Here is a 12,407-nt window from a genome sequence, read left to right as displayed (position 1 = left end):
CTTTGGCCCAGCAGTCTTGGCATCTGTTGACTCTTCATGATTGAGATAGGACACTGAGAGTTTCATAAAGACAGTTCTGAATTAACACGAATTGGAAAGAACACTGACCAATTCTATGAGAGGAATAACAAAAACAGTTTTGTTTTGTGGGGAAGGGGGCAAAACGGGGCTGTCAAATTTTGCCAACATTCATAGGCATTTTGTGTAGCTTGGGTGATACTAAATTGCATATTAGTTGCTTAAATGTGTATTGTCGTCTAGGATTTTGCTGGAAGCCAGGAAGAAAGCAAACTGGATAGAGTTAAAACTAATAATGGTTTATTCACAAAGTGGAAATTACTTAGATTGTTTGAAAATAATCTATAATCTTATTTCACTTTTATTCGGTTCTATCTTCCTCACTAGAACTTCTCTCTTAAATTGTCTTCATCTTCCTCGGCCAACCCAGCATGCCCAGTGGCTGAAGCAATGTTCCTGAGTCCTCAGTAGGATCGTTTCATCCCTAGCAAGGATTTCTTAAACCATGGCAGCCAGAAAGTCATGAAACAGTTGAGTCTGACTGACCTACAAGTGTGGGAAATGGTCCTTGAGAAATCTATTTCGGAAGTAAAGGGCCTCACTTTGCACTTTGACCTTGAAGACATGAGTTCACCTTTCAATATGAGGTGATACCTATCATTGTAAAGTCTTGGTTTGGCATTGGTGGCGCACACCTTTAATCCCAGCACTGGGGAGGCAGAGGCAGGTGGATCTCTGTGAGTTTGAGACCAGCCTGATCTACAGAGTGAGTTCCAGGACAGCCAGAGCTGTTATAAATACAGAGGAACTCTTGTCTCGAAAAACCAAAAAAAAAATAAAAAAAGATAAAGTCTTGTTGACTCTGCCCTATAGGGGAATACATGAGAGTGGGGGGTGCACAGAATCAGAACTGAAAGTGGGGTACAGTTTCATTATAGATGAACCTCCCAAATCTGGTTCTCCCTTTGCCCCACTAACTTTAAAAGTTAACCTAAGAGCTGCCTGGGTGTCATTTTTTTGTTTGTTTGTTTGTTTTGTTGTTATTGTTGTTTTCTGTTTGATGGAAATCATTACCATAGGAAGTGAAGCAAGGAAACCGTTTTGCCCATCCTTTGAGTTTGTGTCCCTAAGAAATCCATTACTTTTTCTCTGTAGCTTTGGGGCCTGTTCTGGAACTAGCTTCTATAGACCAGGCTGGCCTCGAACTCACAGAGATCAGCCTGCCTCTACCTCCTGAGTACTGGGAGTAAAGGTGTATGCCACCACCGCCGGTAGAAGCCTATTACTTTCAAGCAACCATGGGGTGAGGAGGGGACTACTGTGTGTGTGCATCTTAAAAGGCCCCCACTAGACGCTAAAGGAAAGCATGCTTCAGGCAGTAACTGCTGGTGATTTGTTTTATCTCAAAGGCTACAATCCTACAGACGTCCTCTTCAGAGAGCTGAGATAAGGGGTAAAAAGTTCACACTACTTCCTTTTCTTCTAACTGCAGTTTCTTGAGAACCGAACAAATGTCAGAGGCCCAGCACCCTGCTTCTTTGATGCTGGCGCCTGCACTCTAGGGTTATCCTTTGCCTCCTGGAAGATACACAGAGTTAGTGTATTCCTTATTTTTTTTTTTCCCACAGTGACATCTCCAGAAAAGCTTCTCTTGGCCTAGTCCTCCAGCTGCCTGCAGATGTGATCTGCATTTTGGGAAGTCAGACATGAAGCCAGAAATGGTCTCACTGGCTCTGTCTTGGGTTGTCCGTTTAAATGCGGAGTCACAATGATTGATGGAGGGCTTGGCTGAGAAGTTCTTGTGCACACAAATGCCATTTCTTTTTTCTGGGTAAAGTCTTCTCAGTAGAGGAAATAATGTTCTCCCCTCTCCAGTCTAGTTCTGTCTGTTGAGTCTCTTCTCCCTGTGAAAGTTGAACATTAGCTGTGATTTAGTGTTAGGAGAAATGTTAGTCAGGGTTGGGATTATAGTTGAGAGGCAGAGTGCTTCCCTGAGTTCGAGTTTCAGCTCTTGAAAAAAAGAACAAAGGCAACCTGCTCAGAGCTGCAGATTTAACGTAGTCGGCTGGGATGGATGGGGGATCCATGGGCTTTCCATGGAGGACTTCTAACCCTTGTACAGTCATATGGGGGTTTCAGTTTTACCGTAACTTCCCCCCAAAACCCACGTGTTGTGTCCGAGTTAAGCAGTGAAGTGGCCCCTAACCATGGGGAGCTCGTGAGGCCACCTAGACCTGTCAAGCCCAGCACATGCCCAGAAATAGGCAGTCCCTATGAGGCTGCTAGGGCGAACGTCTACACACTGCAGATCTGTTCTCGGGGAAATGTTTAGAAATTCTGAGACCCTGTTGTATTTTGTTCTCCAGATTTCTCAAGTACTGCACCACAGTGGACAGGACAGGGCAGGACCCCTCGGTGTCCCGCCATACTGCCCTGGCCCTGCCTACTTCTCATCTCTAAGTGAAGACCATTGATTAAAAAACAAAAAATAAACACAAGCATGCATATGTACGTGGAGAAAAGCAAGGATACGTGTAGCACTGTGGTGATCTCTGGGTAGGGCATGCATGACTTTTAGTTTGGGGTTTTCACTCGTCTGCATTTTCTTATTTCCTATAACGTGTAGCTTTGGTTCTCTTTAGGCGGGGAGGTGGGAAGGCTAGTGCTAAGAAGTTTTCAAAGCCTGGCTGCATGACAAAAATGACTCATACCTTGTTTGTTGAAGCAGCTAGTTGTCGAGTTTGCTGGGTGTAAAATCTCATTATGTCTCGCCCTCGTTTTAGGGTTACACTAGGAAGGCTAGGCACACGGCTGTGGTGGTGTAGAGTAGAACAACGTCTTTCCATCCTGGGTTTCTTCCTCCTATGTGGCCTGAAAGACAGTGAAATGATGGAATCGTCCCCCAGACACCCAGCCAGAACCCTTTGATCAGGGCTGATTTCCCCTGGCAAATTGCTTGGTCCCCACCCCTGGCCATGCTGAGGAGAAGCAGGAATGCCTCATGTCCTACGTTCTCAGTAGTCTTTATCCTGAGCACCATCACCTCTCCTTCCAGGTCTTCTCCTGGGGTAAGGCTGGGGTTGATTCCCAGCAAGGGATCTTGGGAGAGGTAGAGGTGAGTGGGCGGCCCTTTTGAAAAGACCTTTGCTGCGGGGTAGTCTCTTGGGGTATGCCCGCTGGTGGGGTATGCCTGCTGGTGGATAGCTGGCACTGATGGGCAGTGGCATCAGCCTTCCCTCTTCTACCCTGCCAGTAACTTCTTGTCTTACGCCTCTCTTATCAGCAGAGACTATCAGAGAGTTGGTGCTTAGTGGACACTCAAACCTACTTACTAAAGGCGTTGTCTGCTGTTTGTGCTGCTGGCTCCTTTGACAGTCCCCTAATAGGCAGATACCACCTGACTGCTGGGCCTCTCCTCTCTTAGCCCCTCTCCCTGAAGCCATACGAGTATAGCAGTTGGGAGACAGGGCCAAGTGGCTCTGGAAGATAGCACCTAAGGCTTCTTATCTAGTGTGTGCTGTTTTGTTTTTTCCATTTGCTGTTGCCCAAGAACCAAAGCATCCATCACTGCTCAGCAGCGTGGTGAAATGGTCTGGCCTGGTGCCAGGGTGCCTCGCCAGGTGGCTGAGCTGTGGAGGCTGCTGCATGCGATGGGCCGATAATACCCAATGGGGGTGTAAACAGGACACTCCACCCTCCTGCAGACACCCAGCCCGTGCCCCGGTGCTGGCTGCTTTGTCACCGCCTGTCTTGATACTGGCGTGTCTTCTCTGATACAGGAGCCGATTGTTCTGTTTCTCTCCCAGGTTCCCAAATCTGAGAGGGGCGCTTTCCAGAAATGAAACCAGTTCATCTTCCAGCCACAAGCAACCGTTGTGACTTCTCAACACTTCCTATCCTTTAGCCGTAATCACACAAGTGCAGGACAGAGTCCACTCCCCAGGTCTTTCCGGTATGCCCGCCGCGGCTGCACTCACGTGTGAGACTGCTAAGGGGACCCTGTCAAGCAGTGGAACCCAAGCGCTCATCCACAGCCACCTGTGGCCAAGTCTATAGGAAGTTTTATTGATTTTTTTTTGTTTGTTTGAGACAAGGGATCACTGGAACTCATGTTCCTAACGCCTCTGCCTCCCATGTGCTGGGATTATAGGCGTGTGCCACCTGCCTAGCTCCAAGCTGTTTGATAGCCTTCTCTCACCACTTATCTCAGGCAATATCCAGGACAACAACAGACTGTCCCTCATAAAGGAAAGGACTTTCACAGTAAAGACAAGTACCTTGCCAGGCCTGGTGGCACAGGCCTGTAATCAAACCTTCTTCTGATCGGGCAGAAGGAATATAAATGTAAGTAAGGTTTTTCTAGGCTAAACATTGAATTCAGGGATACCCTAGGCAAGTTATAGAGACCCTGTCCCCAAATAAAGAGAAGAGGGTGCTGGGGTTGTAGCTCAGGGATAGAGTGCTTGCCTAGTGTGTATGAGGTCCAGGCCTGCCATGCACCTTCCCAGTCAGGAAGGCACAGGACCTCTAGGTAGAGCCTGCTCAGAGCAGGCTTCTCTGCAGGCTCCTTTCTCCACCTCCTCCCCTGTATCTTCCTAAGGGACAAAAGCAGATTTGCATTTCTTTTCAGCATCCCTGGCCGGTAACTTGGGCCAAGGGAAGGTGGGTCTGGTGGTAGTGGTGCTGGCTGCGGTCCTGCTACAGTGAGGAGTAGCTGTCGGACCTCTGCTGCTTCTATAGCCCCTCTCAGGCATCCGGACCGGGCTGTGCCCCCCCCCCCCCGCAGCCCCTTTAAGGACAGCACAGAGTCACATCGGTATCTGATTTTGGCTTTGAGTTGTTGTTAGGGGAAACTGATGCCTTGGTTTAGCTCTTAATCAGTTTTGGTGCCCTATACAGCAGGTGCTTGCCAAAACATTTCGGGGGAGGTTTACAAAATAAGCAGTAGATTTTTTTTTTTTAACTAGAAAAAAAAAATCCAGTCTTTTTAAAGTACCCTCTCCTTTATTTCCTAGGCATGAAAGAAACATGGCATTTTAGTCTCCTCAAAGGGGCTGGGACATGCCAAGAATTTGGGGATTTGGGAGGGGCCATGGAATCTTCCTAAGGGCTCTGAGAAGGGAGGTAATTCTACCTTGTGGCTAGCCAGGAGCTGAGCCAGCACCCTGTGCTGGGATGTGGCCACTGTGGAGATAAGGCTGGGGCCCAGCTGTAACCTCATCCAAAGGGGTGGGGAGAGTGAGGTGGGTCCTGCAGGTGGGCTCAGTGTGGTGAGGTCTTTGCAGGCCTGTCTGCCAACAGGGAAGGCAGGGCAGCCTTCTACAGGACTCTTGCTTTTCTTCATTCCATTCTCTCCTCCCCTCCCTTTCTGTCTTAGTTCCTTTAAGAATTTTCCCTTTTCCTGTCTATTTCTGATATTTTGTTTTGTTTTGTTTTGTTTTCGAGACAGGGTTTCTCTGTGGCTTTGGAGCCTGTCCTGGAACTAGCTCTGTAGACCAGGCTGGTCTCGAACTCACAGAGATCCACCTGCCTCTGCCTCCCGAGTGCTGGGATTAAAGGCATGTGCCACCATCGCCCGGCTATTTCTGATATTTTTATGTATATATGGAGGAACATGTCTCAGTCTTTGTGAACAGTTTTCTTTAGAGGGAGGTTGGGAAAAATGCAATATCAAGTGGAATAATGGTTGATTCTCATACCACTTCCAGGTTTTGAGTATTTCCTGGACACTGTCTGTTAGGACTATGAGTGACACACTGCTCGCTTCATTGTTCTTGAAATTGGACCCCAGCAGTAGCTCACTAGCTAGGGTGATGTAAAGTGTGTGGCTGCCATTGTCTCCAGGTGATAGATTCCTCTGTGACAGATTCTAAGGCCAGGAGACCCAAAATCAGGCCTGCCCTACCTCTGCCCTGCCTTGAGGAGCTAAAAGGGTAGTCCCCTGAAGATACCCAGCAGCCTCCGGGAGGTGGAAAAGAGGCATGATTTAGGTATAGGATGCTGCCGCCTTCTTGAGATGAGGGGTGTCATCAGGCGCTGCCCCTCTGCCCTTTGACTTTCTTCGGTCTCCCTGTCCCTTCCCAGGGCTGACAAGAGAGGAAAAGGTAACTGCAACCCAGGGTGCGTGACCGGGAAATACCAGACAAGCACGAGCTGCTTCAGAGTCTCTGGAGAGCACAGGGCAGGTGACTCTGAGTGACCTCCCTCCCCATCACTGTTCCTCAGCCCTGGGTCACAGTCTCTGTCCTTCAGAAGGAGGAAGAAGCAGCCTCCAGGATTGTGACATCCTCGCCAATGTGCTACATTTGCTCACCTGCCCCTTTAATTATCTGTCATGAAATATTGCATAGGTGCTGTCTAGGGGCCCTGCCTTCTCACTGGGCTGTGAGGGACAGTCTTAATGGAGGGCTATAGGACAGCATTTCAGTGTCTGTGCTGGTTTCTGTTGTAGACCAGAAGCCCCCAGAAATATTTGAATTACCACTTTACATCTTAAGCCCAGTGCAGAATTGAAATTGAATCGCTTGTATGGAAGGAGAACTTAAGGCTTGAACTAGTGGCCTGTCACTAACTTACTGCAGTAACGAGGTCACAGGGAACTAAAGGAAGAGGGTGAGCTATCCAGAGCCTCCGAGGGGGACAAATAGACAAGTGGCTATGGGGTCTTTACTCAAGGTGAGCGCTGGCCTGGGATCTGTATAGATTCACTGGTGTAATTATAGAAGCTTTATCTTTCTACTATAGGTTTTTCAGTTTTATTCAAGTACTTGGGTTCTTGCCAACTGCCAGCTCTATGCTGTAGCCACAGGGGGCTACAAAGATAAGCCACGCCTGACCTCACTGGCTATTCATTATCTAGGGGTCACAAATACCTGTGAGCCAAGAGAGAGACCAGCAAGTACAGGAAGAGTACAAAGTATACGGAGCAAACGCAAGACATTCTGAGACACTCCTTGCAGGGGATTCCCAGGATCTGGAGGATGGGGAGGAGGTGGAAGCAGTTAGGCTGGCCTGGCAAATAGCTCAGATTTCAACACCAGGCCGAGGAGAGACAGCCAGGTCAGCTGTGGGAAATGGTACAGCGCACCATGTCTGGGATGAGGTGGGCCACACATGGGGCCTTCGACACCGTGTGTGTGTGTGTGTGTGTGTGTGTGTGTGTGTGTGTGTGTAAGGTACACATATTCACAGCCATGGCATGAGAGTGGAGGTCAGAGGACAACCTGGACAACTTTCAGGAGTTGGTTCTTTCTTTCCACCTATGAGTCCTGGGCATCAAACTTAGGCCTTTAGGCTTGGCATCAGGTGCCTTTTCCCTCTGAGTCATCTTGCAGGCTCCCGACTTCCAGCTTTGAAAGGACCTTTGGAGAATTTTAGCCTTAGAGATGTTACATGATCTTTTCAAATAATGTATTGCCAGACATGGTGATAACTGCCTCTAGTCCTAATCCTTAGGAGCTGGGGACGGGCAGAGTGCAAGTTTAAGGCCTGGTTAGGCTATATAAAAGAGAACAGTTCAAAAAGCCAAAAATGCCAGGCGGTGGTGGTGGTGCATGCCGTTAGACATTCATGGCTAGCTTGGGTGCTGTAGTGAGATACTGTCTCAGAAACCAAATATGACAGGACTATGGTGGCTCATGCCTTTAATCCCAGCACTCAGGAGGCAGAGGTAGTCGGATCTCTGTAAATTCAAGTATAGCCAAAGCTGTTAAACAGAACCGTGCTTTAAAAACACCAACAAAATAACCTCCCTGCAAAAGTATGCTGTAATCAGAATTATTGATTTGGAAAGGAGGTAGAAACAGCCAAACAGTATTATGATGTGCTTCCATTACTAATCAGTTAGTTAGAGGAAGGGTTTCACCATGTAGCCCTGGCTGATCTAGAACTCACTCTGTAGACCAGGCTGGCCTTGAACTCCCAGAGATCAGTTTGCCCTTGCTTCCTGAGTGCTGGATTAAAGCCAGCACCTCCTGGTGCCTGGCCCATTTTCCAACTTTAAAATGAATGTGTGTCCACATTTAGAAGGTAAGAATTGCATGATGACGTGATGATACCGGTGTTTTTTTTGTTTGTTTGTTTTAAGATGGGTTTCTCTATGTAGCCCTGGCTAGCCTAGAACTCACTGTGTAAACCAGACTGGCCTCAGATTTCAGAGAGCTACCTCCAGAGTGCTGGGATTCAAGATGTGTGCCACCATACCCACCAGTATATCATGATATTGACAGTGATTATCTCTGAGTGATGAGATTGAGGTTTTGTTTTGTTTTGGTATCTTGTTTGATGTATACATTTCTTGACTTTTCGACAAATCGTACTTACCACTTTTGTCATTAAAAGTCATTTTGAAGTTCTTCTGAGTGAGTACTTATTTGCTGGCTAAGGGAGTTGACCTAGAATATTACAAAAGTCAAATAATTAAGAACTAAGGATAAAGTTGGTTATGTACTAACATTGATGAGCTCCATATTAGAGAGGAAGAATGTTCAGTAATATAGGAATGGTTAAAACCGGGCAGTGGTGGCTCACACCTTTAATTTTAGCACTTGGGAGGCAGAGGCAGGCAGATCTCTGAGTTTAAGGCCAGCCTGATCTACAGAGCAAATTCCAGAATTGGCTTCATAGCTACTGAAAAACATTGTCTTGAAAAACCAAAAAAAAAAAAAAAAAAAAAAGAATGGCTAAGGAAATTACTGTTTGATATCATACAGTCTTTAAAAATGGCAAATATGGGCCTGGCGGTGGTGGCGCACGCCTTTAATCCCAGCACTCAGGGAGGAAGAGGCAGGCGGATCTCTGTGAGTTCGAGACCAGCCTGGTCTACAAGAGCTAGTTCCAGGACAGGCTCCAAAACCACAGAGAAACCATGTCTTGGAAAAAAAAATGGCAAATATGTAGGTCATTGATACTTTGAATTGGGATTTTATAGTGACTGGAATAAGGCAAAAAATAATATAACATAGAATAGTTTATATTGATTACAAGCCTTTCAAAATATATGTAAATACTTAATTTGGAGAATGTGACATTGTTGGTGTCTTTTTTTTAACTATGCTAACAAACAATGTAAAATTGACCACTTTACACATCTTAAGCTTACGATTCAGTGGCATCAGGACATTTACAGTGTAGCAATCACCATATCATTTCTAGAATTGTTTATTATCCCAACAGTCAATATTTGTTAACAATAACTCCCATTCCCCCTCTTCCTGTGCCCGTGGTCACCTCTGCCTCCCTCTGTCCCCATGGATTTGCCTATTCCAGATGCCTCTCGGAGACGGAATCATCCGGCATTTGCCTGCTTGTCTGTGTCCAAGTTACTGCGCCTTGCTCCCTCAGTGCTATAGTACAGGTTGCCTCCAGTTTGGGGCTATTATAATTGGTGCTGCGGCCGGGCGGTGGTGGCGCACGCCTTTAATCCCAGCACTCGGGAGGCAGAGGGAGGCGGATCTCTGGGAGTTCGAGGCCAGCCTGGTCTACAAGAGCTAGTTCCAGGACAGGCACCAAAGCTACAGAGAAACCCTGTCTCGAAAAACCAAAAAAAAAAAAAAAAAAAAAAAAAAAAAAATAATTGGTGCTGCGATGATGATGGGTGTATGAATAATTTTTCAACTCTCCACTTTCAGGTTTGTTTTTAGGTTTTGAGGAGAATATCGAGGTTGAATTTCTGGACCCTCAGGGAATTCTCTGTTTAATTTTTTGAGGAACTGCCAATCGTTTTGTGTCTCTTTAATATAAACCTCTTCAAGTCTATTTATACCTAGAGTTACTAGTTCTCTCTGCTGTGCTGAATATACACATAAATTACCAAGGGATTACTACAGATGTGAAAGCGCTCTGCTCTGTTTAAAGGGGACTCTTTATAGATCTGCAGATAGTGGAATGTTTTGAACGTGGCCATGGAAAACAGGGTCAACCCAGATCACTGAAACTTCCAGATGATTCCAGAACCCTTACGTTTTAAAAACAGTTTCAACTTTTAATTTCTCCCAGAAATCTTTAACCAGTGTAAAATGAAATGAATGCATTTATAATCCCCCCCCTTTTTTTATTTTTGCCATTCAGATAAGAGGCAAAGAAGGGGGAGAAAAAGACCTGCAGACTTGGATAGTTTCCTAAACTGGACTCCTCTTCTTGGAGTTCTGTGGTTCTTTCCAGGCCCTGCTGAAACTGCTGGACTGAAGCAAATAGGAAGACTCCTTCGTGCTGGGCATGGTGGTACACAGCTGTAATCCCAGCTTTTCAGGAGACAGAGGCAGAAGGATTGAAAGTTTAGGGTGGGCCTGGGCTCCATAGCCAATTCAAGGCTATCCTGGGCAACATAGCAAGATGCTATCTCAAAAAAATGAGGGAAAAATGAAATTGTGGAATACAATTTGGTGGCAGAATGCTTCTTATCCAGTATCAGGCTCTGGAGCCAGTCCCCAGCTGCACAAAAAGAAGAAAATATATTTTTTAAAAATGAATTGAGCCAAGTTTGTGCAGTGCAAAAGCCCTAAAATGGATACAGGGGTGAAGAAGGAGGGCAGAAAATAAGAAAGCTTGATTTTTGTGAACATGGGGTTCCCTAAAAGGCTGGGGAACAGTGCTCCTCCACAGAGTCTCTGTATGGAGACTTGGAAGTTACAGGCTCAGAGTCTAAAATAATTTCTAAAGCTAGGCATGGTGGCTCATGCTTTTAATCCCAGCAGTTGGGAGGCAGAGGCAGGTGGATTTCTGTGAGTTGGAGGCCAGACTGGTCTACAAGAGCTAGTTCCAGGACAGCCAGGGCTACAAAGAGAAACCCTGTCTCAAAACAAGCAAGCAAGCAAGCAAACATACAAAGCATAACCTCTAATTCCAATGTGAAATGGTGGCAATTATTCCCAGCGCTAAAGTGAAGTCAGGAAAGCTGTTCAGACAGGATGTGCCTTTGCTGCTTTGAATTCTTTCTGGGGGAGAGGGGCGTGAAGACATGGCCTTCAGGTGAGGTGTCCTGCAAGAGAGGAGGCTGGTTACCATGACTCCTTCCTCCATGCTGATGTCAAGGCGTTGCGGGCTGTGCTCTCTTTCAGCCAGTGTCCCATGTTCCGTGGCCCCAGAAAAGTCAGTGTGTAGGCCTCAGCCACCCCAGGTTCGACGTACATTCTCCCTGGACACCGTCCTCAGTTCCTACCTTCTGGGCCAGTGGCCACGAGATGCTGATGGGGCCTTCACCTGCTGTACCAATGACAAGGCCACCCAGGTAATGCCGCTGTTGCCTAATGGGATCAAGAGGGGTAGGAGGGCTGGCAAGGGGGCCTCTGGTCCATTACTCCTGAGTTCTGTCATTGAAATGACTTGTCCTGGGTTTTGGTTGTTCACAGATGCTTCTCATCTTCTACTGTTTACCAGAGATTTTGTTATTGCTGTTGTTTTTCTTTGTACATGTAGGTGAAAAAGAGTTTGCATCCCACCTGCCTGGGGAAGAGAGCTGTCAAGCTGGGATTTTCAGTTTGGCTTTCAGGGGGGATTTTACATGTGGGGACTCCACAGCCAACTTTGGAATTTGGGCTTTTTTTTTTTTTTTTTTTCTGAGACAGGGTTTCTCTGTAGCTTTGAAGCCTGTCCTGGAACTAGCTCTTGTAAACTCACAGAGATCCGCCTGCCTCTGCCTCCTGAGTGCTGGGATTAAAGGCATGTGCCGCCACCGCCCGACTTGGAATTTGGGATTTTTTAAATGAGTTTTGCCTTCCTGAAGTTAAGTTAAAGCCAACATTCAGTCCAGTTTGCATTCCCCCAAGCAGCCCAGGAAGTGGTCAAAGAGGTATTGAGCCAGGTCTCTTCCCATTGGAGCAATCAGAGTAGGGCATTCTTGTGAGGAGCTACATCTTGCCAGCAGCCTGACAAGGCTCTGGAGCACCCCTCTGAGACCTGCAGAGCCCAGCTTTCTCTCCTGGATTTTCATGAAGAGTCGTGTCCTTAGAAGGACCTCCACAGACCATCCGGTTCGTGTGTCCACCGGTCTTTGGGTTTTTTTTGTTTTTGTTTTTTTTCCAAGACAGGGTTTCTCTGTGTAGACCTGACTGTTCTGGAACTTGCTCTGTAGACCAGGCTGTCCTCAAACTCAAAGAGATCCACCTGCCTCTGCCTCCCATGTGCTGGGATTAAAAGCATGCGCCATCACCCACCCGGTTCATGTGTCCATCCTTTGGATAAGACAGTGTTAGCCTGAGCAAGAAGCCATCTTATCTGGAAATCACCCAAAGAGATTTTTCAGTCTGACTCAGGACTTCAGTCTTCTCAGCAGTTAAGTTGGTGAGAGCAAGGCTCTCGCTGTGGGCCACTTAGGCTGAGTTCTGCTTAACTTCAAAACAACTGAGTTGTTCTTTGCTAGGTGGAAATGCAGGAAAAGAACACCCTCCATT

At 46.8% G+C, this 12,407-nt stretch overlaps 1 protein-coding gene across 1 annotated transcript in view; it reads left to right on the top strand.

The window, feature by feature from the left end:
* Nucleotides 1-12,407, top strand: part of Fam117a (family with sequence similarity 117 member A) — a 44,855-nt gene that overhangs the window by 16,715 nt on the left and 15,733 nt on the right. Inside the window, exon 2 of the mRNA XM_041665110.1 lies at nucleotides 11,076-11,245. Within this exon, the coding sequence (XP_041521044.1) occupies nucleotides 11,076-11,245 (170 nt within the window). The remainder of the gene's footprint in view (nucleotides 1-11,075; nucleotides 11,246-12,407) is intronic.

This window comes from Microtus oregoni, unplaced genomic scaffold (genome assembly GCF_018167655.1).
Source record: "Microtus oregoni isolate MIOR12 unplaced genomic scaffold, Mior012 000015F_ref0000493, whole genome shotgun sequence".
Taxonomy (NCBI): domain Eukaryota; kingdom Metazoa; phylum Chordata; class Mammalia; order Rodentia; family Cricetidae; genus Microtus; species Microtus oregoni.
Note: the sequence above shows the minus strand (reverse complement) of the source record. Positions and strands in the feature narration are given on the sequence as shown.